Raw genomic sequence first — 27,724 nt, 5'->3', positions numbered from 1 at the left:
TGACACAACAACAGAGAAATGCTGTTTCTATTAATATCCATCTTCTGTTCTGGGCTATGTGCTCTCAAAGAAATGGAGGTATACTCTTTTCGAAGGAACTGACTGTGAAACAAGTGATGGCACTGAAGTCAGAAGCAGATTACAGTGTCCGTGAAAGGCAAGTACAGCGTGAACTGGGGGAAAGAAACACTGAAGAGGCTGAACAAATGAAATTAATAAAATATACAATTGGAAAGCTGAGAATGCTATGTGTTATATTTTTTCTTACCTTTACTTCATAAATGAGCCTGGCATCTGTTCAAACATGAATTAAGTAATTATGATGAACTTTCATCACTTTTGTAATTCCATTTATGTAGGTCATATTCCATTGCAACTATTAAACATAAAGCTAATGTGTCTCAGACACTGTATTTGGGGGGCACTAGATTCAAGTCCTACTAAATGACTGTGAGAAAAACATCCAGAAAATCTTTTTACACCACCTCATTTCTGCCAGCTTTCCATTCTCATCCAAGCTGCACAACTAAACATACCTGTTTTGCTTCTTTACCCCATCTTTCTCCTTCTTTTCTTCCACTGCCAATAGTTCTCAAAGTAAGGTGGAAAAATCTCTTCCTCAAACACAAATGTTTTGTTTTTTTTTTTTTTATCTCTACCTTCTTTCACTGAATGTTTGTGTGGGAGCTTTTGTTTTTTTTTTCTGAAGTATTTTTACAAGAATAGACCATTTTATATAAATGTACTTTACCACAACAAATATGCTGAATATCTGACTAAAGCGCATCAAAAAAAGTGAAATACTAAGTAAACAAAGCATCGAGCTGCCTTTGTTAACAATCTGTTGGGTAATAAAAACCAAGTTACAGACTCAACTGGAAGCTGAAAGCAAGACCCAGCAGAAGAATTACCCAGTGTGTGGGGAGACCAGTGCACCCTTTACAGCAGCGAGAGAGGACTAGCCAGATAAGTTTTGCCCTGCTGCACACCAGGCGCCTGCCTTGAGAGTTCAGGCACTTCTCAAAGGCAGGCAGGGAATTGGACAAACCCACTCTTAGTTTTCAACTCACCACATGAATTCATCAAATGGCCCTCAATCTTCACTGTAGTAAATCTGAAAATTGAAAATGCTGAAATAATGGAAATAGGGAATAATCAATTCAATTACAGATACTCAGTGGCAGCAGGATACAGAGCCATAGCTTGGCAGGGCTTTTCCACAGCAGCTGCTTCACGAGGCCTCATACCTGTGGTAACGCATACAAGGTAAACACGGAAAGAGGAAATGGATGAGTCACACAACAGGCTGGTTCATTTAGTGTGGCTGATGCAAGGCTGGATTTGCAAAGCCACTGTTAAAACACAGGTGTGTGACATGAGGTAAGTTGGACCAAGCAACTAATTCACACAGGGTAACTCAGAGCAACAACCAGAAGCCCAGGACAAAATACTGACCAAAGGAAAGCACTTTGTTCAGCCCAGAAGCCACACACAGGACTATTTAAAGAAAGGCTGTGACTTATTGTTTGATGTATTTAATAACAAAGGTTGTAGCCTGAAGAGTAATTTTTAAAATCAGCTATGTGTATTCTCATTATTTTCTGTTTATATCAACTATTCTGTCATTTCATATGCAAAGCTACCCTCCCTAAAAGTTCATCAGGCTATAAGCAGGAGTTGAAAGAAAAGGAAGATACATTTCTGGCCCAGCAAGAATTGAGGCTATAAAAGAATTAGGACAGTCACTTCTTGGTGCAAATTTTCAGCCTGGTGTACAAAGTGCTGAAGACAGAAAGGCTTCTAGTAAGACCAGCACTTAGCAAATGCCTCAAGCACAGGAAGGGGGACAGCGCTTACACATCTGAAGCAACAGCACAGGTGGAAAACAAGAGCCTACCTACTGCACAGCAGTGTGGTCCTCAACTTGCCAAATAGCTACTTGCCCAGAGTAGCAAAATTAAGGCGACAGTCTGCTGCCAATCTGCATTACATACCTATATCCTCAAAACCTGGCAGTAACATGCTGCACTGTGCTGTATCAGCTTGCCACAATTTGAGCACCACATTGTGTCACAAAGCTGCCTTCCCCTGTGTCCTCAAAGGAATTTAACTGCCTAAGGCCCCATCACACTGGCTTCTCCCAACTTCAAACACCATCAGTCTTCACATGCAGATAGAAACGTTTGGGGATGGGTATCACAAGGCTTCTCAGTTTCAGCTTATTCTCATGCTGAAACTTGCAGCCAGTTCCACCTTTTGTGTGACCAAATTTGACATCTCTCCATCGTAGCACAGGATGCCTGACTTCCTTCTGCCTCAGAGAACCATGCAGAAAGCCCAACTGCCAGCTGTTGGTACACCACAACTCAAATAGCACTTCCTGTCAATCATCAAGAAACTCAAAGCATTAGTACAAAACCTCCAAAGCCACAAAAACACCGACAAACTGAGGATATAACTAACCCCCAAGATTGCTGTAAGCGAAGGGATCTATTGTCTGAAGCTGCCCAGACTGTGCAGCAAGTTAATCTCCAAGATGACTATCCTGTCTTTACCTATGCCCAGCACCGGGTGCTTACGTTGACTGTTCCACAAGGCTTGTGTTGGCTGTACCCACAGTGCTGTTAAAGGCAATATTAAAGGGTGGACTACCAGACAGTTTGCCTCAATCACAAAGCCTACATTCCCACATGCGTTGAGCCAGGTGGCTCATGCTCAAGCTGTGCAGCTATGGGGATAACTGGAGAATCTAAAGTGAGGTGAAAATAGCTAACATAGTATTGCAGGTTTACCTCAAGAGACCTACAAATGATTAATCCATATAAAAGCATTAAAGATCATGCTCTATCTGTGTGAAATAACAGCATGTCTGGCTGGTAGGACAAGACCAAAGAAGCAGTGAAAGAAAATTAAAGTGGCTTTGTCACATACTGTAAAACAGCAGGATTAAACTTCCATCTGAAATGTTTCAGATACTGAAAACCTTACAAAGCTGTTGGGCTGACTCAGGAACAACAAAATCCCAAGTAGCTTGCTTGATCTCCTTTGTTAAAGGAAAAGGCGAGTGACCCAAATGCCTCCTGCTCCCTGGCTTTGCTCAACACAGCAGCTTAGATTAAACACCTTGAAGACAACGCAGTCTGTGTTACATATCACACCCATCTTGGTGTCCCTGCGTTGTGCTGCTCCTTTTCTATAGAATTTCCCTGTTACTTGATATGCAAGAGGTAATCTTGCAGGCTTGGCTCTCTGCGGGTGTAAGTGTGGCAGGCAGCTGTGCCAGGCACTCTTGCCAAGAAAGTATTCTGAGTCACTGTCGTAACAAAAAATGCATCAAAGTAACAGGCTTTTTTTCTTCTTTCATATCACTAAGTACACGAGTCCAGCCAGGGCTTTTCTGGCTCTACAAGACTTAAGTTATACTTAAATATACCCAAGGTCCATAGACTGAATGGGAGACTGACAGTTATGCATCCTGCAGTCCTCTGAAAAGCCATTCTTAGTGCATCATCATTTACTGTTTAATGCCTATTTTGCCCCTATCTCCTGTTTGTGTCTTGAAAGACAACAGAAGAGGTTGCAATTTTCCTGTTGGAGTTCAGCAGCTGCCATTAAAATAAGTGAAAGACAGGGGTAGATGTTATGATAACAAAGGTCACTGACAGTCCCAAAACAAAGTGCACACAGCTATAACGTGAAGTGGGTATTTTTGTTATTTCTTTTTCCCCCATTGTATGTGAAGAAAGAAACCCCCTTGTGCTGAAATGTTTTGGAATGCAATTTTAGAGTGACAACCGTTTGGTTAAAAATAAAATCTAATCAACCTTAATGCCAATCAATTTTTTTCCTCAGATTACCAGAAAGGCAGCTCTCTTTAACAAGACTGCTGCCAAAGCTGAGCCTTACTTCCACCAGTTTCATTAGATCTACTATTTCAGCAGTAAAATATTTTGAGTTAGCCCTTAGTATATTAGAACATACTAAGAAATGGAAGCCATGCAGGTGCACACGGAACAGTGCATATGCATAGAAAACATGAGCATTCCACTCCTAATTGCTTAATTGTGTCTGTTAACTGCAGCTCCCACCCTTATTCTTCAAATTTTAAACCTCATGACAGGAGCAGCATGCCTGACCTTTACCCTCTGGCCTGGGAAATTGGAGGCATCTTTCATGGTGAGGTTCAAATGGGGTCAGGAAGGCTGAAATGAAGGGCCAGCAAGCTAGTGCTAGGCAGAGGCATCCCACATTATCGTTATATGCCACCTGAGCACAGCAGAAGTCCTAACAACCTTCGGATTTCAGAGCTCTCAACTGGTTCTCTTCAACTCTACCAGCTACATAGAACGTTGACAAAGCTGCCAAGTAGTACTTTAATGCCCTTCATGCTCAGACCTGCCTGCCTGCCAAATTAACACATGTGTACAAAGTATTCTGCCACCTGCAGAAAGATTTTTTGGGATCCTGGAAAATGAAGTGAACAAATGACAGATGCTACAAGGGTAAGAAAGACCAGGAAAGCTCACAAGAGACTAGGAATGGGGAGGACACACAGAACAAGTCCTTCCAGCTACCCACAACTTTGTAATGTCCCTTCAGTGTTCCTGAGGGTAGCCCCAGTACTACTTGTGGTAAGCCAGCTCTTTCCAGTTGATGTTGGGCACTTGGAAGCAGTATGTGAGTCCATTCCTCTTACATCTGTTCCTAAGTTGTCAAGACAGCTGAGCCAGCCTTCAAAACCTCAAAAGCCTGCCTGTCAAAATAAAAAAAAACAGGAAATAAAGTGTAAAGTTTCAGCCCAAATTGTGAATATGACAGAAAATCTGGAGCTACTGAAAACTGACTGAAGCTGAAATGGCTAAGGAATGCCACCTGTACATAAAATACTAGCACTGCAATCATATTTACTAAGGAACTACTGACATGTTTATCTTCTTTGATTTGCAGATGTTTCTTCTTTTTGCAGAGTGCTATAATTTTGTTCAAAGAAAGGAAACAGATGGTAGCTGTAATAGTGGCACCTTTCCAAAGTGGAAAGTAATCATTTGTGAGGATTGACAATCCCTTAAGGCTGGGATTGTCAGATTCGTAGGGCCTGCATGAATTGGACAACACCGTCATTGAAAGGTTTCCAAGCTCAGTGCTGATGCAAACCTGAGTAGCAACTGACAGAAAGAGCAGGCGCCTTAATGCTGTTTCTGTATCAGTCAGAGCAAATGGAGTCCTAAACAGAAAACCCATGGCACAGGGAATTATAGGAATATGGACAATGTATGAGGTCCCACACCAGAACCATTTATAAGCTGAGGCTTTGACCTCAGAGCTACTGATGCACTGCCAGGGGAAGTTCCACCCATAAAAAGCAATCTCCATAAAAAGCAATCTGCGGAAGAGGGTCTAATTTAATACAGCAAGAACTGAAAGACAGAAAGAAAAGTAAAAACTATGGCCAAATGAACAGAAATGATGCAATTATCCGTCAAAAAAATAAGCACAGACAAAACCAGGATATTTTTTTTTTTTTTCAGAAACAACCTGTAACTTTAATAAAAAAAAAAAACCCAAACAAAACCAAAACCAAAACCAAACAAAAAAAAATTTAGGCATAAATAGGGAATTTCCTTAGATCACTTCCACCTTCTTTTAAGGATTTATATGAACACAAGGAAAGCAATAGGCTGGTCATTCAAGTCCAGCAAGCTCTTTTGATAGAAGGGAAGTGACTGGGATGGCTAAGGAGTATATGTGGGGAAAAAAAAATGAAGGAAGATGCCATGGGAGCAACTTCTTGAGTCTGGAAGGGGGCAGGGTACAAGCTTATTTTGAAATGTGGAGCAGGAGTCAGAGAAGGAATAGAAAAGGATGATAATTCTAAAATAAAAAATATTATTTTTATGATCTTAATCACTAAATATATCCAGAAGCAGAAGATAATGTATCTGAAATGTGTTGGAGGATAAAGTGAAGGTGAGCAAGAGAAGAAATAATCAAAACTCTGCCAGAGGAAGCTGTCCGGATTTGTAAAATGTAGCAGTGTAAGGCACTCAGGGGATCCAGTGAAAGGATCAAACATTCAAGAGAGAGTAAGGATGACAGATCAGTAATTTACCATGGGAGCAAACCAGAACTCTAGTCAAAGCAGAGGGAGCAGGAGGACCACTGAGGAAAGTGCTGGTGGTGACTGACGCAGGGGACTTGCTGGCGGGAAAGCATCCAGAGGTGGAAAGGCTGTTGTGGTAGAACAGCAGAAGACGGCAGATAAACTCAGATTTACCATACCTAACTTCAGGCGTTAGGGAGATGCTAGATTAGGAGTTGAGATACTCCAGGCTTCCAGCTTCCCCCTCCTGGTCAAGGGAAAAAGTGCACCTCAGAAGGCAGAAGGACTTCCTTTCTGCACGTGCCCCCTTCTCTCTTTTCAGCACACACGGATTTGAGGGGAATTTCTCTTCTGATTTAGATGCTTAAAACTACCTGAGATAAATCTCAGCCTACCTGCGGTATCGTTCAGAAGAGCAAGTGAAGGAAGAGGAATAAGGGTCCTACAATGGAAAAAATTCATCCCTTGATGCCTGAAGGTGGAGAGCTGTACTATGAGGCAGCCAGGGAAACCTTTGCATTTCAATTACTCCAGAGCAGGAAGCTAGAAAAATGGGCTTGGAAAAATCTTGCACATGATCTTGGGTTGTTAAAGAAATCTCTGCTTACTAAAAGTTTCTGAGACAACAGAAAGACAGCCAGACAGCAGCTAATTTGACCCAAGGACAGAGAATATAGCCCAGGAATGGGAGTCAGTAACAGAGAAATGATCTAAACAACCTGAAAGGAACAAGGGAAAAATAAAGAAAAAGGGGGAAAAAAAAAAAAATGGAAACCGTCACCTATAAATACAACCACTGGTTGTAGGAAAAAAGGTACCTTTGTCTTGGGAACACAGGAATTACAGAGAGAAAGAAAAGGGGGAGGAGAAGAACCAGCTAAACCACACGAACATGAATTTGGCAGTAGAGTAACAATTGCTTTTTTTGGAAAAATACACAAGTTTAACAAACTAAGTATCAGCACGCAGTCAGAGCCTGCTGGCAAGTGTGAAAACAGCACTGAGAGCTGCAGGCGTCTTATGTGAAGGTCACAGTGTACCTACATCTGCACAGCTGAGAGACAGGCAAACCAGGCAACTTGCTCCCAGGCTGGAAGCTCCTTCTTCAATTCAGGAAGAAAAGGTTCCCACAGTTCCAACCAATTCTACCATATGTTACTAAAATCTACCTTATCTCTGAAAAACTACAGCAACAATGTAAAGGGAGCAGAAAAAGTAACGTACTAATTATTAAAATAAACTGCAGAAGACAGTATGACCTAGCAAATACCAGGCTAGCTTTCTTTTTAAACATTATGAAAATCAGAACACGCAATGCAACAAATATCCAAACATTTAATAAAGATATATTCTGAAAATAGGAAAATAATCAGGGGAAAACCGCTTAAGAAGAACAAGGAAGAAGAAAAGACTATGTATGGCGACCTATACTTGTAATTTAATGCTTATTCTTGTCAGATGAAGTCAGGCTTCCTCCCCCCCTCCCCTCAATGTTACTAAGAAGGTAAAATACCCACTTCCCCTATCCAGGAAAACTGATGCAGCTAATCTGTCCATTCCACAATTGTCTTTAATCTATCTGTTCATCAGACTAAGGCATTAGCCATCTTGCTAATTATCTCCTTGTAACACACAGAAACTGCAAAAGCTGAAGAAGTCACCCTGAGGAAACAGAGTACCAGGGAAATGGGAAGAAAAAAAAAATCCAATGTTTGATACTACAAGGAATAATACCTTAAATATTCTATACCAGCAAACCACTGGTTTGCCTCAGATAACAAGATGCAAGACTTCTGACATCTGTCAACAGACCAAAGGGCAAAAGAAACAAAGGACACAAAACCCACATCTCTTCTCTTTCCAGCGAACTTTTTATTTTGAAATATGTTTATATCTCTGCATGAGCAATACCCAGGAAAACACTCCGAGACTTCACCACAGATCACCTTATTGTACACTGCTGTTTAGTTCTAGTTTTTAACACACAAGCATTTAAATTTTCAAGAAAATAGAACAATCTCTTGGAAATCATAAGAATCTTTTACAGTGCTAAAACCATTTTAGCACTTCTGATGCAATTTTTAATCCATACAAATGTAAAATTACATTTACCATGATTAATGCATTCAACTTATTCTCATGAAAGTGAGACCCACCCTAAATACTGCTTGCAGTGTGTTACAGTTAGCCCAGCTTTTCACTGCTTCATATGAGAGCTGTTCTGATAAGACAAATCTGTAATTCTCTCCACTTTTCAGTTACAGCTGAATCAAGACCCATTTAGAGTATTTGACTGGGCTAGCAGTTACCCAGAACTATTCAAGAGGAGATTCTAAAGCTTGCCTCATTAATGTCTAAGCACTAAAAATATTAATTAGTGTTAATATAAACGAAAGTTTAACCTGGTGACAAAATCTCTTAACATTTTCTTTTAATATGAGCATGCATAAAGAATCTAGTCAGATTACCAGGATTTCCTGTAAATCCTACAAAATCACTAACAGCATCCACAAAACACATTATTTAAGACCAGCAGCTCCTCCTACCAGCACACTGGGAAACCGCATTTAATCTTTGCATCAATTCTTCTAGGGCCATTTCTTCAATTTTCAGCCAGCATCTCATTCTCTGATAAAACAAAAAGAATCCACAGCAAACACGCTCCCCCTGCTCCAAGAATAAAGGAAGGAGGGTGGAGGAAACCCCAAACCAGACCACTACAGCAGTGCTTCGCAGCCCTGCATTTCAACTACTCCATTCGGATCCCCCTTCAGCACAAAGGGAGGCAGGAGTACACGTTCCCTCCTGGCAGTGCTTGGGTGAGGCAGGCGCTGCTTGAAGCCAGAGCCGTGAATGTTAATGACAGCAGGACCGTTTATAACTTCTCTCCCCTCCTCTGCGTATGGGTTTGCCCGCAGTGGAGCCCTCAAATGCCAGAATTAATGCGAAGCGGTGATTAGCCGACGTATCACCAGTCTCTCCCAGCCTGCAGCAAGTGCTGGGAAGCGCTGCACTGAATCCACAGCTCAGCGAGGGAATGGCAAGCAGCTGGAGCTTGGAAAAAGCCCCATCCTCATCCTTACGTGAGCGCTATGCTCCTATTTCTACCTGCCTGCCAGCTGCTGCAGGGTGAGTAGCTGTGGAGGAAAATGCCTTTCCACTGACAATGCCAAGGTTATTCCGCTCTTACCAGCCCACATGAATGCCTTCATGTTCGGTTTGAAATGGTAATTTTTGAAGGTTTTCATATTTCCTTTAAACACCAAAATATCCATAGCCACCTTCCAGACTATTTGGAGGAGCTTGACTGCCTAAATGTGCAACAGTCTCTGTAACTGTGTAACTTCCATGAAATCTGAATTACTCCTTTAGGCAAAGGGTTTGTAGAGCCAGGATCTGTGGACTTCACAAAGTGTACAGAATATATAGAAGAGATGTAGAAGGCAGCAAGGAATAGCAAGCCTAATAGACTGTAAACTTCTATTTGCCACAGAGGGTACACTATCACTGGAAAGCTTTTAGGGATACAGAAAATTCTACAAGACTGAAAGCTGTACAATGCCTCTCTGTACAACTGCTCCTTGCAATTGCTTTTCAGTGCTTTTATACAGCCTGTTTTACAAGTTTCAAACTATGAGGCTTTTAATGCTTCCTTTTTTCAAGACTATCTCAATGCCTACTAAATCTCAACAGAATTCTCCCAGTCTTCTAATCACTCTACTGGTTTTAGCTATGTCCTCTTTTATTTTAGCCATTAAAATAAATAAATGGTTAACTATGGCAAAACCAACAAGGGATGTTTTCCTGTATGCAGTCCGTCCAAAAGCAGGACAATGCTTAAAAGAACTGCACTGTGTTATTTAGGATAAAGATCCTTTCTATGGATTACATACAGCAGGCAAAAAGTTGTTCATAACTCTCAAAAATAACATTAGGGAGGGCATGAACTAAAAAAAAAAAAAAAAATTAAGAGGACCCATCAATCTATCTGGGCTTCCTCTGTCAATAACATTAATTGAGATCATACTTAAATATTCATTTATTAGAAGCACCACATCATTTTAACTCCAAGTAGGATGGGCTGACAGTAGCTCCATGTATTATATTTACAAAAGTCATATATATTTCCATTTGTATATTAATAGAAATTAAAAAATAAGTCTTCAGACAAGCATTTATATAACAAAGGTTACCACAGAAATATAGCACATTGTAGGAAATTTTTCATAGAATCAGAATGGTTTGGGTTGGAAGGGACCTTAAAGATCATCTAGCTCCAACCCCTTATCTCATAAGGTCTATCTTTCCATGGCATTTTCTCAATGAAATAGCAAATGTAAAGCAAAGTATAAATGTATTGAATTTTATCATCAACATCAGCCATTCAATTTTCAGGATCACATGCACATAAAATCTATTTATATTTGTGCAAAATGAATGGAAAACTCTCATATGCTAGTTAAACCTCAGTTATACCAACATCGCCATTTTACGTGTAGTTTCTACAACTTCAGACAAATTCAAAACACACAAGGCACAAGCAGAGCATCAAAGCTAAAGGTTTCAGTTAGCTGGACTGAAAGTTAGTTTACCTAAAAGTAGGGGGAGTTTTATAATCATGTAGTTGTTTAATCCTGTTCCTTCACAGAAATCAGCATCCCTGTCTGGAGTGATACAGTAACGAGCTTAGGTGTAGTTTCTCTACTGAAGGAAACAGATACAGTATGTTTAAGATAATTAACCAGAATGTGAGATTAGGATCCCTGCTAGTTTGAAACTGGATCATCTGTGGTTTCATGAATAAACTTGAGTCAGATTAAAGAAACAGACCTTAAACAAATTCAAATCAACTCTCAACAAGAGGAGCCAGCTGAGCTTCCTTGCAACAAAAATCCAGCCAGTATCTTACAGTGTGCTACCTAAGGAATCAAAATAATTCTGGAAATGAAAGCCTCAGTTACAGCTCAGGGATGAGCTATTGAAATTTTTACTCTTGAAGTTTGTACCTGATGCCTCACACCTCTGCAGGTCATCACAGTGATTCTATTACAGAGCTACACATGCATTTCAGCCCCACACATCTCATGCTACATTAAAATTTGAGAGTAAAACAATTAATGTTCGGTTCCAGCACTGACAGTCTGTAAACACAATAGGAAAGGTTTAAACTTTTCAGGTAAAATGTGATTTTTTTATTTTTATTTTTTTAAAATAAAAAATTCAAGCTGCTTTTGGAATTCTGATTTTTTAACTTCTGCTAAATTCTGGGAAAAAAAAAACTGCAGCAGTCCTAAGGCAAGCCCCTGCTGCAACAGAGGAATTCATACTGAAGTATATAGCCTTGTGTAAAAACATTTTCACAAAGAAATTTGAGGAACACACAGCCTTTCAGTTCCATATTAGATGTCTAAAAAGCAGTGAAAACATTTTTGTCAGATGGTCTGTATTCCTATTTCTTTCAGTACAACTGCAAAGATAATAAGCAGGGAGCAAATGTATTGCAGAATTTAATCTCCAGCTTCCAGGGCTACATGGATGTTTAATTCACCTGATTTCTGCAGGTTTGTATTTTTTTTCTAAACGTCTATGAGGTTTGAATGCCAAAACAACATTATTTTTTTTTCCTTCTGTACTCTACTTTGTTCTGGTTTTGGCTGTTGTCTCCAGCAAAGCCTGTTCAAACACAGCAACATCACACCACTCTTATTTTCAAGCAGCTCCAGTCAAAAAGCATTACCTAGTTTTTCAAGAAATTGTAGCTATTTTAAAATGTTCCAGAAGTAATACACAACAACTCTCTTATGCGAGCAGCCAAAGCAATACCAGTAAGTCATTATAATAATGTAATGTAATGAGTTTTGCCTGAGCAAAAGATACTTGCAACTATATAAATTTCTCTGCTAAGTTTACTTTGATCTCCATAATATCAGTAGTCAATGAGTTCCAAAATTTAATGATGTGCTCTGTGAAAAACTGCTTTTGTTTAAACTACCTTCCTGAAATTTTTCTGGTGCCCCAGTTTGCCTTTTGTGAAGAGGTGGAAAAAAACACCCAGGAAATAAACACACTCCATTCACTTCCCCAAGCCATTCATGACTATACAGACCTCCACTGTAGGTGATATTATGTCACCTCCAATTGCCTTTTTTTCCCCAACAGAAAATTTCCTACACTAATTAGTTCCTATTTGTACAATAGCAACCCTATACCTCTGACCGCCTTCACTGTGCCTCCACGTACCCTAATTCTGCTCTAACAAAGGGAACAAAACTGGACATGGTACTCAAGATGTGGGCACAGCAGAGATTATGCAGTGACAACGATTTTGTTGTTCTCGGGTTTCCCTCAGTGGTTTGTAGTGCTCTGTTTGCCTTTTGGACCAACACTGAGGGGCGACTGAGCTGCTGCTGTTTTCAGGGAACTACCCACAATCAGTCAAGGTCTCTTACTGAGGGTAACAGCTATCTTAAAGAACAGCATTGTCTTTTCTCAGATGTATCGCTCTGTACAAACAACTAATTTCACCCTTTCTATGGATCAGTTACTTAGCATCACCAATTTATCTTCCAACTGTTTGCATTCAGCAGCGAACTTGACTATTTTGAATAACTTCACATTTGCAAATCTTGTCTTTCCATGCTTCCTTTCCATTTCCAGCTAATTTTCCACAGAAAACTGACCACCTAAAGGAACTCTCTTTCTCATTTTTTAATCCATTATTAATCCACAGGAGGGCTTCCATTTAACTCATAGGAGCTTAGTTTCTCTAAGAGTCTGAGAGCAGCTGCAGTGGAAGAAAGACTATTTATAGACTATAAAGTAGGACTATAAGAAATTAAAACACATACAGGTTTTCCTGCTGCTTTGCATGGGCGCTACCACATTGCTTACTATGAAAGGAACGGGCAGAACATATGGATGGTTAATGATTATGCAGCTGAATCCTCTGCCAAACATCTCATACTGCTTTCCAGCAATATCACGTGGTCAGCAACAGGCAGGCAAGTCAGCCACACTCTTTTCTGGATCGCCTCAGTGTCACATGCCACAAAACTCTATAGAGTATGTAAGCAGTGAAGCTACAGGCATCCATATCACCACCACTGTCCTAAGACACTGCAGATGTAGCCAGAAAGACTTACCTAAGCTGGACTCCTGCAGAGCGGGAAGAGACTCATTAAATGTGCTTTTCATAACCTAAGTCCTCAGAGGTCCTACGAAAAACTTCCACATGCACCCACTGCAGAAGAGCAATAATGATCCCCAGCCTTAAGTAAAAGGGGAAAGAAAGAGGAAACAGGATAGTTGATATGAAAGATCCAAACAGAAAATGCATTTTTAACATTTCAACCTCCTCTTGGCACCAGTTCTTCCTTCATGAAGCAAAGGGATTTTTCCCTTTTATTTTTCTGAATGACTGAGTTCTCTTGGTAATCAGCCCAGTTAGGCTTTATTATGTAAATCATCTGGGATTTGAAACTCGGATTCATAAGCAGAGATGGCAGTATTCTGGTTTTGGCAACACCTCACTCTTTCACAAGGAGAAAATTGTTCCTAGATTCACAATCTCAAGGAATACAGAGAACTTCGCATTGTACGAGTCATTACCCTGCAAATACGTGCAGGAAGGGGGGGGGGGAGAAGTAGAAGTTTTTTCTTCTTAAAAACCTGACACTCAAAAACTCATACAAATCTAGAGCATGGGCAAGGTTCATAGAGACACAGACACAGAGCCTTCAGATGTGCAGAAGCATTTAAAAGACGGATTTCACCAAAATTATGCCTTGTTCTACTAATCCATTAATTTACCAAATCTCTACCAAGTTCCCAGTTTCAGATCAACCTCAAAAATATTTTTCTTTGATAAAGTAAGTGCCATACAGGAAAAAAAGGCCTAGAGCTGCTCTCCACGCTTCCCCATCTGGGATGTGTGTTTATCCACACACTGGGACCAGGCTGAGGTGGCATCCAGACCAGGTACTCATCAGTAGGGGAAAAGGTTCACCCTCAACTTCTTTCTACGTAAGTGCTTCCCTTCCCTTCTGTTATTGCTCAGGCCCATGGCTGAGTAGTAGTAGAAGGTGGAAAAAATGTAACATACTGATTTCTATTTGGTGGCCTCTTCTTTAGCTCAGCCCAATCTTGCTACAGTCCATCTCCCAGTACTTTCAGTCTTCTTCCCAAAACATCTTTTTCCTCTCCTTATCAATTGCAATCTAGCCTCTCCTTAAAAAAATAAAAAAATAAGATTAGTTCTTAAAGCTTATGTTGTCCACTAACTCTTCCAAATTCATTTCCTATGTCATATCTCAGTTTCACAATAGAGCAGCATTCCTCATACTTCTGTGAAGGTTTTTGTAGTTAGGCTCTTCAGCCTGAATGAACTTAAAATGATTGACCAGATTAAGGGTTTCAATACTTCCTTGCATAACAGGCAGGGTCTTCTTTTTCCACAGCCTCCCTTACTTGTATGAAACAAACGAAATGTCGTTTGAATCTCTTCCACTTATCTTCTAAAGAGCGCCAAGTTTCCCAATAACTGCTTCATTCAGTTCTTCTTCATCCTCCTCTTTTGCCACATGAGCTTAAGTAAACACTGCAGAGCCAAGAGCCTTGAAAGAGTTTATTTAGTGTAACACCTCCAACTGCCCCAGTTATGCTGAGGGCTGCTCCAGCCCTTTATTCCTCTCCAGTTTGAGGAGTTAAACTACCCAGATGTGTGAGCAGCTGCACTCCTCTAAAAACAGGCATGGCAATCAATGAATGATGTCTTTTTGCCAGTGCAATGCCAAGTAAGATCCTACCTTTCTAAGTTTACTGAGATGTCTTTATAGATGAAGAAAGCATTTTCTGTAGAAAGTTAGGAAGCACAAAGACTGGGAAGCATACAAGTAAGTGGGAAAAGAACTTACTGCAAATAGAATATGGAAAGAAATAAAATGTCAGTTATTTTCTTTTTGGAGGCACTTCCTTGGGTATGTATAATTAAAGGAAAGTCCACACAAGAGAAATTACTCGAACCCATATAAAAATGAAACCACAAGTACTTAATAGAAAAAAAGAGTTGAAACTGGGGAGCTCTTGTTTTAGGAGATCAGACATTGAAAGGTACCATGGTAATTAAATAGGTGGTAGAGTCTGGATGCAGAGATGTCATAGTCATATTTCCCCCCCACACACACACACAGTTAGTATTCTGTATTTAAACATGGAAATTAAATCAATGCAGAACATATACATCTTTTTCTATGTACTAGGCTTTAAATCAATCCCTTTTTTGTGGGTGTTCAGTTTTGGCATATCAAGAAAAGAAAGAACTGGCCACACACGTCAAAGTTTAGCAGGTCTGCCACTTGAGAGTCAGGGCTGATTTAAAACATTCTCAGGAAATTACTCTGTAACAAAATGTGATATTTAACTGTCACTTATAATCGCAAATTTTACATACAATCAGCAATCTAAAAAGTATCTGAATGAAAGAAAGTTTGGTATTGCACAGAATAAAACTGAAGTGCTTACCCCTGAGGAACAGGCTGACAAGTTTTATCACAGATAAAAGGGCAGAAATATGTCAACTTTAATTCAGAACCTTTTTTTTTTAAATAGGACGTGTCTTAAAATTTGACTGTCATTTTCCACTTCTACATCTTTAAAAAAGTAACATTCACTGGAGGTTTAGGATGTCAGAAAGCTTTTCCCCTTGCAGAAAAGGAAATAGTGGAATACTCAGGGAATGAACTGAGAACAAAGGAAAATTCAGTTTGTGATTGGGACTGGCTGAGTTGCCCACCTCTGGCTGATGTGCCCAAAAAGGCTATTTACTATTCTGCACCTGGGTGATGGCCTCACTTCTAGACTGCACCCTGTTAAAGGACTTGGCTTTGTCTGTCAAAATTTAAGTCATCTCAAAAAACAACCAGGAATAGAAAAATCATTTCCAACAACCTTAAGGCTATTTAGCCTGCAGACAAAGAGGTCAAACCCTGAACGTGTTCCACTACAAGACTGAAACCTCTTGCCCTCACCACAGGTCCTTCCTTTGTGTTTTTCACAACAGAGCTTGAAAACTTCTGTGTGTGTGTTTCCTTAATAGGCCAATTCCCCCATCAATTTTATTGCATACAATCCTCAATAAACAAAATAACATTGTTTTCTTATCCTGGTTATTTGTGTTGATGGATGCTTACTATAGGAGAGAAAGACCAGGTCAGATCTCATCCAAAGTGGCAGGAGATTCGAGGCAGGGGAAAAAAAAAAAAAATATACAACTTTTGCCTTTTTACAACCTTTTCATTTTTGACAAGCAAAAATCACTATGCCCAGTTCAGAATGGTAAGAGTTTTCAGGGGGAGGGTTGTTGTTTTTATTAGAATATGAAATAGTGAACACTTTCCAACCCCTACTTTTTTTTCCATATAATATTTTTCACAGAAGATGCTATTTCCCAAACCAGCCAAATTAAATTGATCTTTCCTGGAAGCTGGACTGCACAATAACTCAGTAGATGAGGGAAAAATGACTGCTTTTCAGTTTATAGTTTCTCTGCCTTCATTATGGTAAAGCTGTCAGAAAGGAAAATGTCATCTAGGCTTCTTTACATTGTAAGCCACATCCAAACCACCATTTCATACTTTCTTGAAAGACTGAATTCTTGCTTTAATTGGCTTCTGAAAGTATTGCTGTTAGTTTTCTTGAAGCACCACAGTCCTGAGTAGTTACTGATTTTAAAAGAAAAAAATGTAAGCATGCCTGTATACATTTCCTTGTTATTTTGAATATGTACTGCTGACGCTTTTTCTACTTTTCCCTCCTTCACTCTTGAGCTATTTCCAATCCATAACAAAGATTCTTTTGGGATTGACAAGCTCAATGCAAAGCTCTTTATTTTCAATTTCTTTGCCTTTAAAATTAAGTAAAAATAAGTGTTTTTTGACAAAATATCTATTACACATAAGAGGCTCTATGAGCTTCAATTTCAAGTATTTTTTTAAGCTTTGTAATACTTGGATATTTTAAAAAAGTATCTCTTGAGCTGAGTGGATCACAACCACAACTAAGAGCTGTCTCCATAAATCCACAAAGATTAACACAGAAGGACAGGCTCACAGCAAGTCTCAATCCTGGAGCACAGTACATCATTTCTTATTCCAGATCATGAGACATGATTATTTCTATCCCTATCCAATGCTGTCAGGTCAGCTACACAGTTATTGGTAACTGATAACCTCCAGAATGTACCAACTGGTGCACCAGAATATCTCTAACATTAATATTCTCAACAGGTGCCTTAAAATCATGCATTCTGTTGCCCACTGACTCGTCATTTTTTATGAGACCTAAACGAAGTCTGAAGTGAGAAACAGCAAGAGTACAGAACCTGAAATTTTGCTGAATTCTCAAGTTAATTTCTGCAAATTTGTGTTCTCAGAATTCTTCTCTTTACAAGACCCACTTCAATGGGCTGAAAATCCCTTGCTCCTTCAGCTGCCATCCCCCTCCAGAGACTCAGCAGAACGCTAGTGCTGTCCTGTCACACACTTCGTCCACTTACCACACACCCATCTGTGTTTACTCATCAGGTGTAACTACCACATCCAAGACCGAACTGCAGCAGTCCCCTCAAAAGCTCAGTAGCAGAATGCCTACTGCAACACAGTTGTACAACTTGGATGTGCTGATTCATAGGGCATATCAAGAATGACAGTTTTGGTTCAGTTTATCAGGTGTTATTTGTGACATTAAAAAAATTATGACTTAATAAAAAAATTCAGAAGTAGAACAAAAATTTTCAACAAAGTAAAAATACATTAATGTGTCAGACAAAAAACCACAACATCTCACGCTACCTCTTTGTACATCTTCATTTTTTTGTCATAGCATACAATGCTTCTGCATGACTATTGTCAGGATGTTAGGCCTGGGAAGGACTTCAAAGAATGAAAAAATTATGAGACCATATGCCCCTTTCCAAGACAGAAGTTATATAATGGACCAGTTTCCAATCATGTTCCTGCATATTTCATGGCAAGGCCTGGATCTCTCAAGGAGAACATTTTGATCCTCTTCACCATCCCAGCTGAGTATCCAAGAAGAGCATTTTCAGAGAGAAATACTGTCAATGCATCAGCAGAGCACAGACAAGCAGCAGGGAGAACAGCGAGGCTAGAATTATGAAATGTAATTGAAAAGCTGTAATTCCAAATGGCAGAATATAGAGGAGGCTTGGATGTCAGATACCATGGACTGGAAAGCCTGACTTGAAATTTTAGCTATACCATACCAATGCACTTGGAAGAAAAAGTCTCTCTGGTCCCTAGAGTCTGATCTGCATTAGAATCCCCCTAAGAGCCATTTATTTCCTTCAAAATTTTCACCAACCCTTTAGAGAAACAAAGAGGCATTAAAGCATTAAGTCAATAGTCACCTTTCCATCTGTGGTTATTAGTATGGTTGGATCTGCCACTGCTAGGAGCACCTGCTACAAAAGCAAAAATCACTAAAGAACTTTGTCTGGAAGACTCTACTGGATAAAACCAGAGAAACACAAAAATAAACCACCTACCACTGGTGTGGTAATGCATGGCAGTCAAACAGCTCTCAAAAAGTAGAAGTAGCTGTTATTATATGCTTTAACTTTCATCTTATTGCTTTCACGCGATTAGGCAGCATGCTGTTCAAGGAACTGGACTTTCTGCTTTATTGTAGAATCTATTTGTATTCGTTTTCTACGTTTTTAAATGTGCAGAGGCAACAAGGAGGGGTAGGATTGGATTCAGAAGATAGATTATGAATAGCACCTGACATACAAATAATTCTTTCACTCTGCTTCTATCCCTTCACTTCCTCTCCCCTTGACATTTGCAAAGGAGTATTTAAAACTAAAGACTAGTTTCTCACAGAAAAGACAGAATCTGCCTGCCCTCCCTACCTTCTCAAACCCAGATAGGCTCAGTTTGCAACTTAGAGCACCCAAAACAAATAATAATAAAAAGAGAGTCCATGAAAACTTCACTTCGAGCCCTTTATAGAGAGAGAACTATTTTTAAAGATATATCTCAGCAAGCAACATTATCTTGGGGGAACAGAGTAAGGTCTCAGGCTTAAAGGTTGTTTAATACTCATTAATAAAACCCAAATGCAAAGGACCTTGTGACTAAACATATATAATTTCATGTGAACAGCTGCCTCCATTTAGAGAGGAAAAGGAGTTTATGAAACATTTAAAAGCCTATTTTTGCAAGCAATCCCACCATGGAATTACTGCCAGATGTCTTTATGATATTTGACAAGCTACAGACAATGTTTTGTCAACATGTGTTAAGTGTTTTTCTATGCAGTGTAGTCTTCCCAGTTCTATATGTTATTTTTCCAATATATATGGGAAACTATTTTACTATATAAAAGACAGTTTCAAATGTGACTTCTGCCTCATGTACTTGTGACCCAGCTACACACAAGAAACCACATTAAACATACCTGCTGAAAATCAATCTAATTCCTATGCAGTACTTGCTTAAAAGAGCTATTCTTTCTTAAAGTATAATAATGCAAGTAAGTTTTAAATTAAATCTGACATAATTAAACAACCACACTGTTGCACAGATTTGGTTTTGGCTTGAACAGTGGAAGCTAATCATAAGCATCATTAAAATCTTTTAACACAATATATGAAATCACACTCCTCTCACAGCCAGAACAAAAATAATAATCTATGAGAACATACATGTATTCCATATTGAATTACTTAAGTAAACTACAAATAAAACCAACGTCCTGCCAAAATCCTATTATGAGGCATATGTACCAGCAATTCCTTTCAGCAGCTCTCTGATCTCCAGCTCCAAAAAAACAGCTAAGACTGCAACAATATGTGAACAATAGCACTGAGCTTTAAAAGGCAATGCTTTAAAAATAAATGTTCAGAAAACTAGATGCTGTAATAAATACACACATACTCTGTCTATGTTTAGGCTTGTAAATACCAACCTTTCCTGTTGTTCTGTTCAAAATCCAAGGCATGCTGCACACCTCCTTTGATCAGGTGTTTTTTGTGAGAACAGCATAAATAACACAGCATTTGAGCAACAAATGCAGTAAAAAGGTCCAAGTGTGCATGTTGATTTCTTCTTAAATGCAGTAGAACTGAGGCTCAATGCAGTGCATTGAGCTTCCACAGCAAATTTGTTTCCAAGGAAACCAATAGCTGCAGGTGTTTTCCCATATAACAGTGAAAGAAAATTCATCAGTGAGAGGACTTGTTTACTCAGTGTTTTATTCATATTTTTTTCTGGACAATTACAAACTACTCCAAAAACTGTGTTAGAAGACCATACTACATTAAAAATAGCTAAAAAAAAATCTTCCTTTACACATAACTTTACTGCACAGATGCTGCTAAAGGAAACGTGACACTTTTAAGTGTTTTCCTCCTTATCCTCTTTCAGCCTCCTCTGCCAAAATGACCTACCTCCCCTGCTTTGTATCCTTCAATAACAGCATGCAAAACTCAGCCTATATTATGGGGTTTCATCCTAAAAGGTGCTCCAACAACTAGGCAAGGCCCCAGCTTCCAAGGAACAATGCTGACTTGAAGAGGCTACAGGAATGCCTATTCCTACCATATGGCATAGTTTTGCCAAATCGGTGATATTTCTATGGCATGATACATGAATGACATAAATATAAATATTTAGTAAAACCATAAAAGAGATAGCAAGGTGGAAAATCCACTTTCCCTGCAGTTCTCCCACAGGACATTAAAGCTATAACTCAAAATTACACACACGATGCATACTTCTCATTTATGTCGCAGATTCTCAAGCCAATATATAAAAATAAAAACATTATGGGAGCTGAATTTTAGTTTTGAAAAATTAGATCCCTTTTCTCTGGATAAGATACCAGAATATTTACCATTCCATGTGAGCCCTGAAGGCTTTTTTCCCCATTGTCCTCTTTCAGTGTTACTGATTCAACAGCAACATCTACTGGGCATAAAAGGGCAAGATTCAACTTCTTAAAAGACATTAAAGGGCCAGGCACAGCAGTAGGAAATACATACATCATCTATCTCTGGATACTTTTCCCACCCACTGCAAAACCAGAACTGAAAGGAACAAAACTTTAAAACATGCATTTGCTCTCTCCTCACCCCTCCAAAAGGAAAACAAACCCAACAAAAAGATGGATAGAAGAATAGCACTGACTTCTGTTTGCCATTTGTCGAGAAAATATTTATGTTACATCTTGAGGAACATTAGATACACTGGGCTAACAGAACCAGCTGACAGGAATTCTGCCAGTAAAAGTATTCAAACAATCTTCAAGTTCATGCAATGAAGAGGTTTATTACACATCTTTTTTGTTCTTTAAATCTATTTAACCTCTTTGTTAAAGAATTACACAAATTAAAATAAAAATATCAAAACCCAAACCAGACACCACCACCACCACCCCCCCCCCGCAAACAGAAACCTAAACAGACAACAACAAAAGACAACCAAATAGCCATGACTAATAACCAGCAAGATCAGATGAAACAGAGGTTCTTCAAAACTTCATGGAGAACAAGATGAACACATGTGGACCTATTAAATGCTAAGAACAAGGATCCCAAAGGATTTTGGCCTAATGACACCCAGCATTTTCCTTCCATAACAGAAGCTACAGGAGTCTAAATTCCCTAAGTGGAACACAAGAATTTAGGTCATGTGTGTGGGACACAGGACAATCCACATTTCTGAAAGCTCCATCTAAGCCAGCCAAAGAAAACAGAAGGACAGCTCAGCTCCATCCCTCTTTCTGACTTTCTGCAGAGACCAGAGAGTTGTAGTCTATGGGGTGGAGTCAAGTTGGAGGCCTGTATCTAGTGGAGTGCCTCAGGGGTCAGTACTGGGACCAGTATTATTTAATATATTCATGAACTATTTAGATGAGGGAATTGAGTGTACTATCAGCAAGTTTGCTGATGACACTAAGCTGGGAGGAGTGGCTGACACGCCAGAAGGCTGTGCTGCCATCCAGCGAGACCTGGACAGGCTGGAGAGTTGGGCAGGGAATAACTTGATGAAATATAACAAGGGAAAGTGTAGAGTCCTGCATCTGGGCAGGAACAACCCCAGGTTCCAGTATAGGTTGGGGAACGACCTGTTAGAGAGCAGTGTAGGGGACAGGGACCTGGGGGTCCTAGTGGACGACAGGATGACCATGAGCCAACACTGTGCCCTTGTGGCCAAGAAGGCCAATGGCATCCTGGGGTGTATTAGAAGGGGGGTGGTTAGTAGGTCGAGAGAGGTCCTCCTTCCCCTCTACTCTGCCCTGGTGATACCCCATCTGGAATATTGTGTCCAGTTCTGGGCCCCTCAGTTCAAGAGGGACAGGGACCTGCTGGAGAGAGTCCAGCGCAGGGCAACGAAGATGATTAAGGGAGTGGAGAATCTCCCTTATGAGGAAAGACTGAGGGAGCTGGGTCTCTATAGTTTGGAGAAGAGGAGACTGAGGGGTGACCTTATAAGTGTCTATAAATATATAAAGGGGGAGTGTCACGAGGATGGAGCCAGGCTCTACTCAGTGGCAAACAATGACAGGACAAGGGGTAATGGGTACAAACTGGAACACAAGAGGTTCCACTTAAATTTGAGAAGAAACTTCTTCTCAGTGAGGGTGACAGAACACTGGAACAGGCTGCCCAGGGAGGTTGTGGAGTCTCCTTCCCTGGAGACATTCAAAACCTGCCTGGACACATTCCTGTGTAACCTTACCTAGGTGTTCCTGCTCCAGCAGGGGGATTGGACTAGATGATCTTTTGAGGTCCCTTCCAATCTCTAGCATACTGTGATACTGTGATTTCATCTGCTTGCCGAAAGGCACGCATTATGATCAGGGTTCACAATCACAGCCCCTACTTGGCTTTCAACATCAACACAATTCCTTCTCTTAAAGTGCAATCAGATGGGAACAGGATCCCTTCAAACACTGTTTATGCATCTCATATCAAGTGATTAAATGCTACTGGAAATAGAAAACAAAACTCAAAGACTCACATTTTAGTGAATCTTGACTCCTTCAAGGCAGTGACTTCACCTAGGAAAACTCCAGCAGTTGGTCAGCTGAGCATCCTCCCATCCCTCTCAGCTGAAGAGGAAAGTGCAGAGCATTCTCTATTTCTCTGCCAGTACTCCAATCACTTCACTGTGACCTAAGTCAGAAACCCAAACTCCTCTGTATCCAGACAGCATGAAGCTGACCATGCAACCTTTTGAGAAGCTCAGCAAGGCCACCTAGCAATCTAAGAGCACGGCACACACCAAACTGCAGGCAGCCTTCTCAAGAAGGCAGCAGCTCTGGGCAAAGTCAAGGGGACCCATCAACACCAAGTAGCTCAATCCTCACCAGTAAAAACACTGAAGCAATTACAAAGAGAATGAGGGACACCTCTTGGACTTAAAACATCTAAATAGTACTGAAGTGCCCTGAACACTGGCACTTCTCCTCTATGCTTCTAGTGAGCCCCTTTCTTTGCAGTGCAGCAAACAAAACAAGGGCAACAGCCCTGCTGGAGCCCCACCAGCTGTTAAAACGGGAACACAATTCAGCTGCTCCCTTCAGGTCTGATCCTGGCTGCACACGTGTATGCCATTCTGATACCTTCTAGAATCTCATTTATAGCCTTCCTATGTAAATGTACTTTAGCAAAAAGGGCAGGATTAGACAGTTCCTGTGGAATGAAATATGCCTAGGTGTGTAACACAACACACAGATGGAATAGCAGATTTCAATATGCAGAATGGTTCTAGAACATACATGTTCAAAAATGAGACATGTTTCTCCAAACAAGGAATAAGGAGGGTGGGGGGAGTGAACCAACTTCCTTAACATGTGTAACAGGGCATTTTTGCAGTATTATTTTCCCACTCCTCTGCCTGCAAGCCCTGTCCATGTAGAAAAAGAAACTTCTAGGATTTCTCCTGGGGAAAAAACTTCCCTCAGCATATAGAGTGCTAGTGAACTGGACTTCAGGCAGCATTAAGAGAGCTCACTCTGCTTCTAGGCCTAGCAGCCTTGTTCCAATTAGATTTTTTTGCAGGTCCTGACAGCATTATAAAGGTTTCCAATACCTTCTCTGCATATACATGACCTCATGCATTTATCCATACACCTTAATGGAAACAGAAGCTGCTGGCAAGACTGCCTTTTGTTTTTTCTTTTTTTTTTTCTGAGGACCTGCTCTCCACCTCACAGGAACCGCGGCAGAGACAACACTGATGTGGCCTCCCTGGGACTTTCACCTTTTGGACAGGTCTCCTTGGCAGCAGTTAATCCCCGGCAGCTTATTTTTCACTCAACCTGTCATTTTCAGTGTAGCTGTTTTTCCCTCAAGAAGAGATTCTTGGATGGAAGTCACACATGCTACAAGGCTACCACACAGCTTTTCCTCTCTCCCTCCACACACTTAGTAATTACCAAAATTACATTCCCCCAGGTAAGCCTTTGCAAAAGAGGTCACACAAATTTGACAGAACGCTTAAACTGACAGACTTCAGATTCAGTATCAAATTTATTCCCTCCTCTCTATATAAAATCTTGTGTAGAAATGGCCAATGTATTCAGTGCTGCTGGAGTCCTAGAGTAGATCTTCCCACAAAAAATCTGTGAGCAAAAGCTGGTGTTAAATATTTTATTGTACGCAGAGATTAAAAATGTACAGAGGGCTGTAAGCACCACCTTTAATCGAGCCTTACCAGGCCATTACCATACACCTGACAAGATCCTAAATTAAGCTACCGGTTCTTGTCAGCTTGTTTTTAATATTGATGCCACTTCAGTGACCGTTTAACAAGCTGGCATTATGGAGACCCCAGAAAACAACAGTTTAGCTCCTTCAGCATCTCTTGAGCACACAGTGTTCAGCTACTGGGATCAAAATTTCCCCCAAAGAAATATGAATGACTCCAGGGGAAGTCACACAGGCCTGAGAGGAGCTTCAGCCAGAAGTCACATGCCTTAAGCAGGAAGTGCTGCTGGGTGTCTGACTCCAGCTTTGTCTACCACCTATGTAGCTGTTGGCTGAATAAGGTGTCTGAGTACCAGGGCACCATAATGTACAACGTGGAGAAAAAAAAAGAAGAAAAAGAAAAAAAAATTGCAAAGTAAACATTCTGAATTTCTTTCCAGAGGAGCCACCTGTGCATCTCGCAGCATTAATGTGCCCTTTTCTTCCCGGGCACCACACATATAGCATATTATATTATGAAATCCCTGATGTGTGTAGATTCTAGGGCAACTTCCTTGCTCAGATGCTAATCTGGGCTTGGACCAGAGGAATTTGGGTCTAAATTTGTCCCATATAGATGGAGAACATAGGAGCTAGCGCATCCTCATCTTTTCCATTAGAAATCCACAGGACAGAGCAAGGGGCACGTCAGAAATGTCAGTCAGAGGGAGAGGGAAAGAAGAGTGGCCAAGTGGGAAGATCATGAGGGGATACTATGAGGGGAGAGGAGAGGCAGTCAGAAGGGGAGATCATGAGGGAAGATCATGAGGGGAAAGGAGAGGCTACCATAATGAAAGGTCATGAGGGATGGCCATGAGGAGCCATCATGAAGGGGGAGGAAGGGAGGACATAAGCGAAGATCATGAGGGGAGTGAAAGGCATTTGTGGAGGGAGACCATGAGGGGAGAGAAGAGGTGGCTGTGAGGGTTGAGGAGGGATGGCCATGAGGGGAGAAGAAAGGCGGCCATGAGAGAAGATCATGAGGGGAAAAAAAGGGGCAACCATGAGAGAAGCTCACAAGGGGAGAGAAGGGGCGGCCATTAGGTGAGATCATGAAAGGATAGGATGGGTGACCATGAAGAGAGATCATGACAGGACAGGAGAGGCAGCCATGAGGGGAGATTGTGAGGGGAAATGTCAGGTGGCCACAAGGGGTGAAGGGCCATCATGAGGGGAGATTCTGAGAGGAAAGGAAGGGTGGCCATAAGGGAAAATCATGACGGGTGAAGGGCTGTTGTAAAGGAAGATTGTGAGGGGAAAGGAGGCCAGCCATGAGGGGAGATCGTGAGGGGAAAGGAGGGGTGGCCATGAGGGGTGAAGTGTGGTCATGAGGGAAGAGGAAGAGCGGCCATAAGGGAAGATCATGAGGGGAGACAACAGTAGCTGTGAGGAATGAAAGGTGGTTGTAAGGGTTGGCCATTAGGGGAGATGGTGAGGGGAAAGAAGGGGTGGCCATGAGAGAAGACTGTGAGGGGGAGAGGAATTTTGTGAGGGGAAAGGAGGAGCGGCCATGAGGGGATTTTGTGAGGGGAGAGGAGGGGCAGCCATGAGGGGTGAAAGGCAGTCATGAGGGTATATCATGAGGGTAGAGGAGAGGTGGCCATGAGGGGAGATTTTGAGGGGAAAGGAAGGGTGGCCATGAGAGGATTTTGTGAGAGGAGAGGAGGGGCAGCCATGAGGGGATTGTGTGAGGGGAAAGGAGTAGTGACCATGAGAGGAGAGCATGAGGGGAGAGGAGGTGTGGCCATGAGAGGTGAAGGGTAGTCATGAGGAGAGATAGTGAGGGGAAAGGGGGGGACAGCCATGAAGGGAGATCATGAGGGCAGAGGTGGGGCAGCCATGAGGGAAGATCGTGAGGGTAAAGGAGTAGCAGCCATGAGGGGAGATCATGAGGAGAGAGCAAGGGGAGCTATGAAGTGTGAGGTGTGGCCATGAGGGTTAGGGGAGGAAGCTATACAGTGTGGGCCATTATGCAGGGCAGATGAGGAGTGACTGCAAGTGGAGATCATGGGGGCAGCCATAAGTGGAGATCAGTTTGCCCTTAGTGACATGGTTTAGTGGTGGGCTGGGCAGTCCTGGGGTAACAGTTGCACTTGATGATTTTAAAGGTCTTTTTTAACCTAGTTGATTCTATGATTCTATATTAATCTGTTCGATAAGTAGTTTAGATGACATTGTGACTAAAAACAATAAGCTAATTATGTGCAACAAGTAATTTTAAGAAATCACAATTTTTCTAATGTACCTTATGATCAACAAGTACGCTTAAACAGATCTGATAAGCTGAGCTGAGAAAAATAAACTGCTCACTAAGTAACTTAAATTGCATGTCCAAATTAAATAAACTCTCTTTGGCCTCTAGCAATTAAAACAAACACAATATCTTTAGCTGGAGGAAAGGTTTTCCTTTGACAGCTGGCCATTTAACTAATTCTAGTCAATGCTAAGCAGCACAATTTTCACCAGAAAAAAAAAAAACAGCCATATCAGTATGCATCTAGTCTGCAGTTTGTACCCCTGAATAATGAGCAAATGGGATTCTAAACAGCTCTTCATTTTCAGTGGCAGGAAGATTTCTATGTGCTTTCCTTGTGGCCATAAAAACCCATGGTAGTTACAGCAAAATGCAAAAACACACCTAAAAAAAACCCAAACAAACAAAAACAAAACCAATCCTTAAATAATTTATTTCATTATTTTCCAGTATTATTGTTATCTAAGCTCCCTCCTCCTGTGTAGTGATGGTTTACTTTCTAAACACTCAAAGAGAGTGCATTGAGTAACCCGGGCAAATCTGAGCATTTGCATGAAACAGCCCTCAGTAATTCCTCAGTGCCAGAGGCAACAACTGA

The 27,724-nt window shown here is 40.9% G+C and overlaps 1 protein-coding gene across 7 annotated transcripts in view; it reads right to left on the bottom strand.

Annotated features, from left to right (window-relative positions):
• The window catches only part of MCF2L (MCF.2 cell line derived transforming sequence like), a 155,788-nt gene that overhangs the window by 109,047 nt on the left and 19,017 nt on the right, over positions 1-27,724 (bottom strand). Inside the window, exon 1 of one of the 7 annotated variants that reach the window (XM_062619706.1) lies at positions 20,087-20,243. The exons of 4 other annotated variants lie outside the window; for them this stretch is intronic. In XM_062619706.1, coding sequence (XP_062475690.1) covers positions 20,087-20,177 — 91 coding nt within the window. In that variant the 5' untranslated portion in view covers positions 20,178-20,243. Of the gene's footprint in view, positions 1-8,646; positions 9,170-20,086; positions 20,244-27,724 lie in introns of those variants that run through there. 2 more of the 7 variants (XM_062619714.1, XM_062619790.1) reach the window with 2 other exon arrangements.

The sequence above is a fragment of the Pezoporus occidentalis genome, unplaced genomic scaffold, assembly GCF_034315485.1.
Source record: "Pezoporus occidentalis ecotype Australia unplaced genomic scaffold, CSIRO_AGI_Poc_V1 ctg105, whole genome shotgun sequence".
Taxonomy (NCBI): Eukaryota; Metazoa; Chordata; class Aves; order Psittaciformes; family Psittacidae; genus Pezoporus; species Pezoporus occidentalis.
Note: the sequence above shows the minus strand (reverse complement) of the source record. Positions and strands in the feature narration are given on the sequence as shown.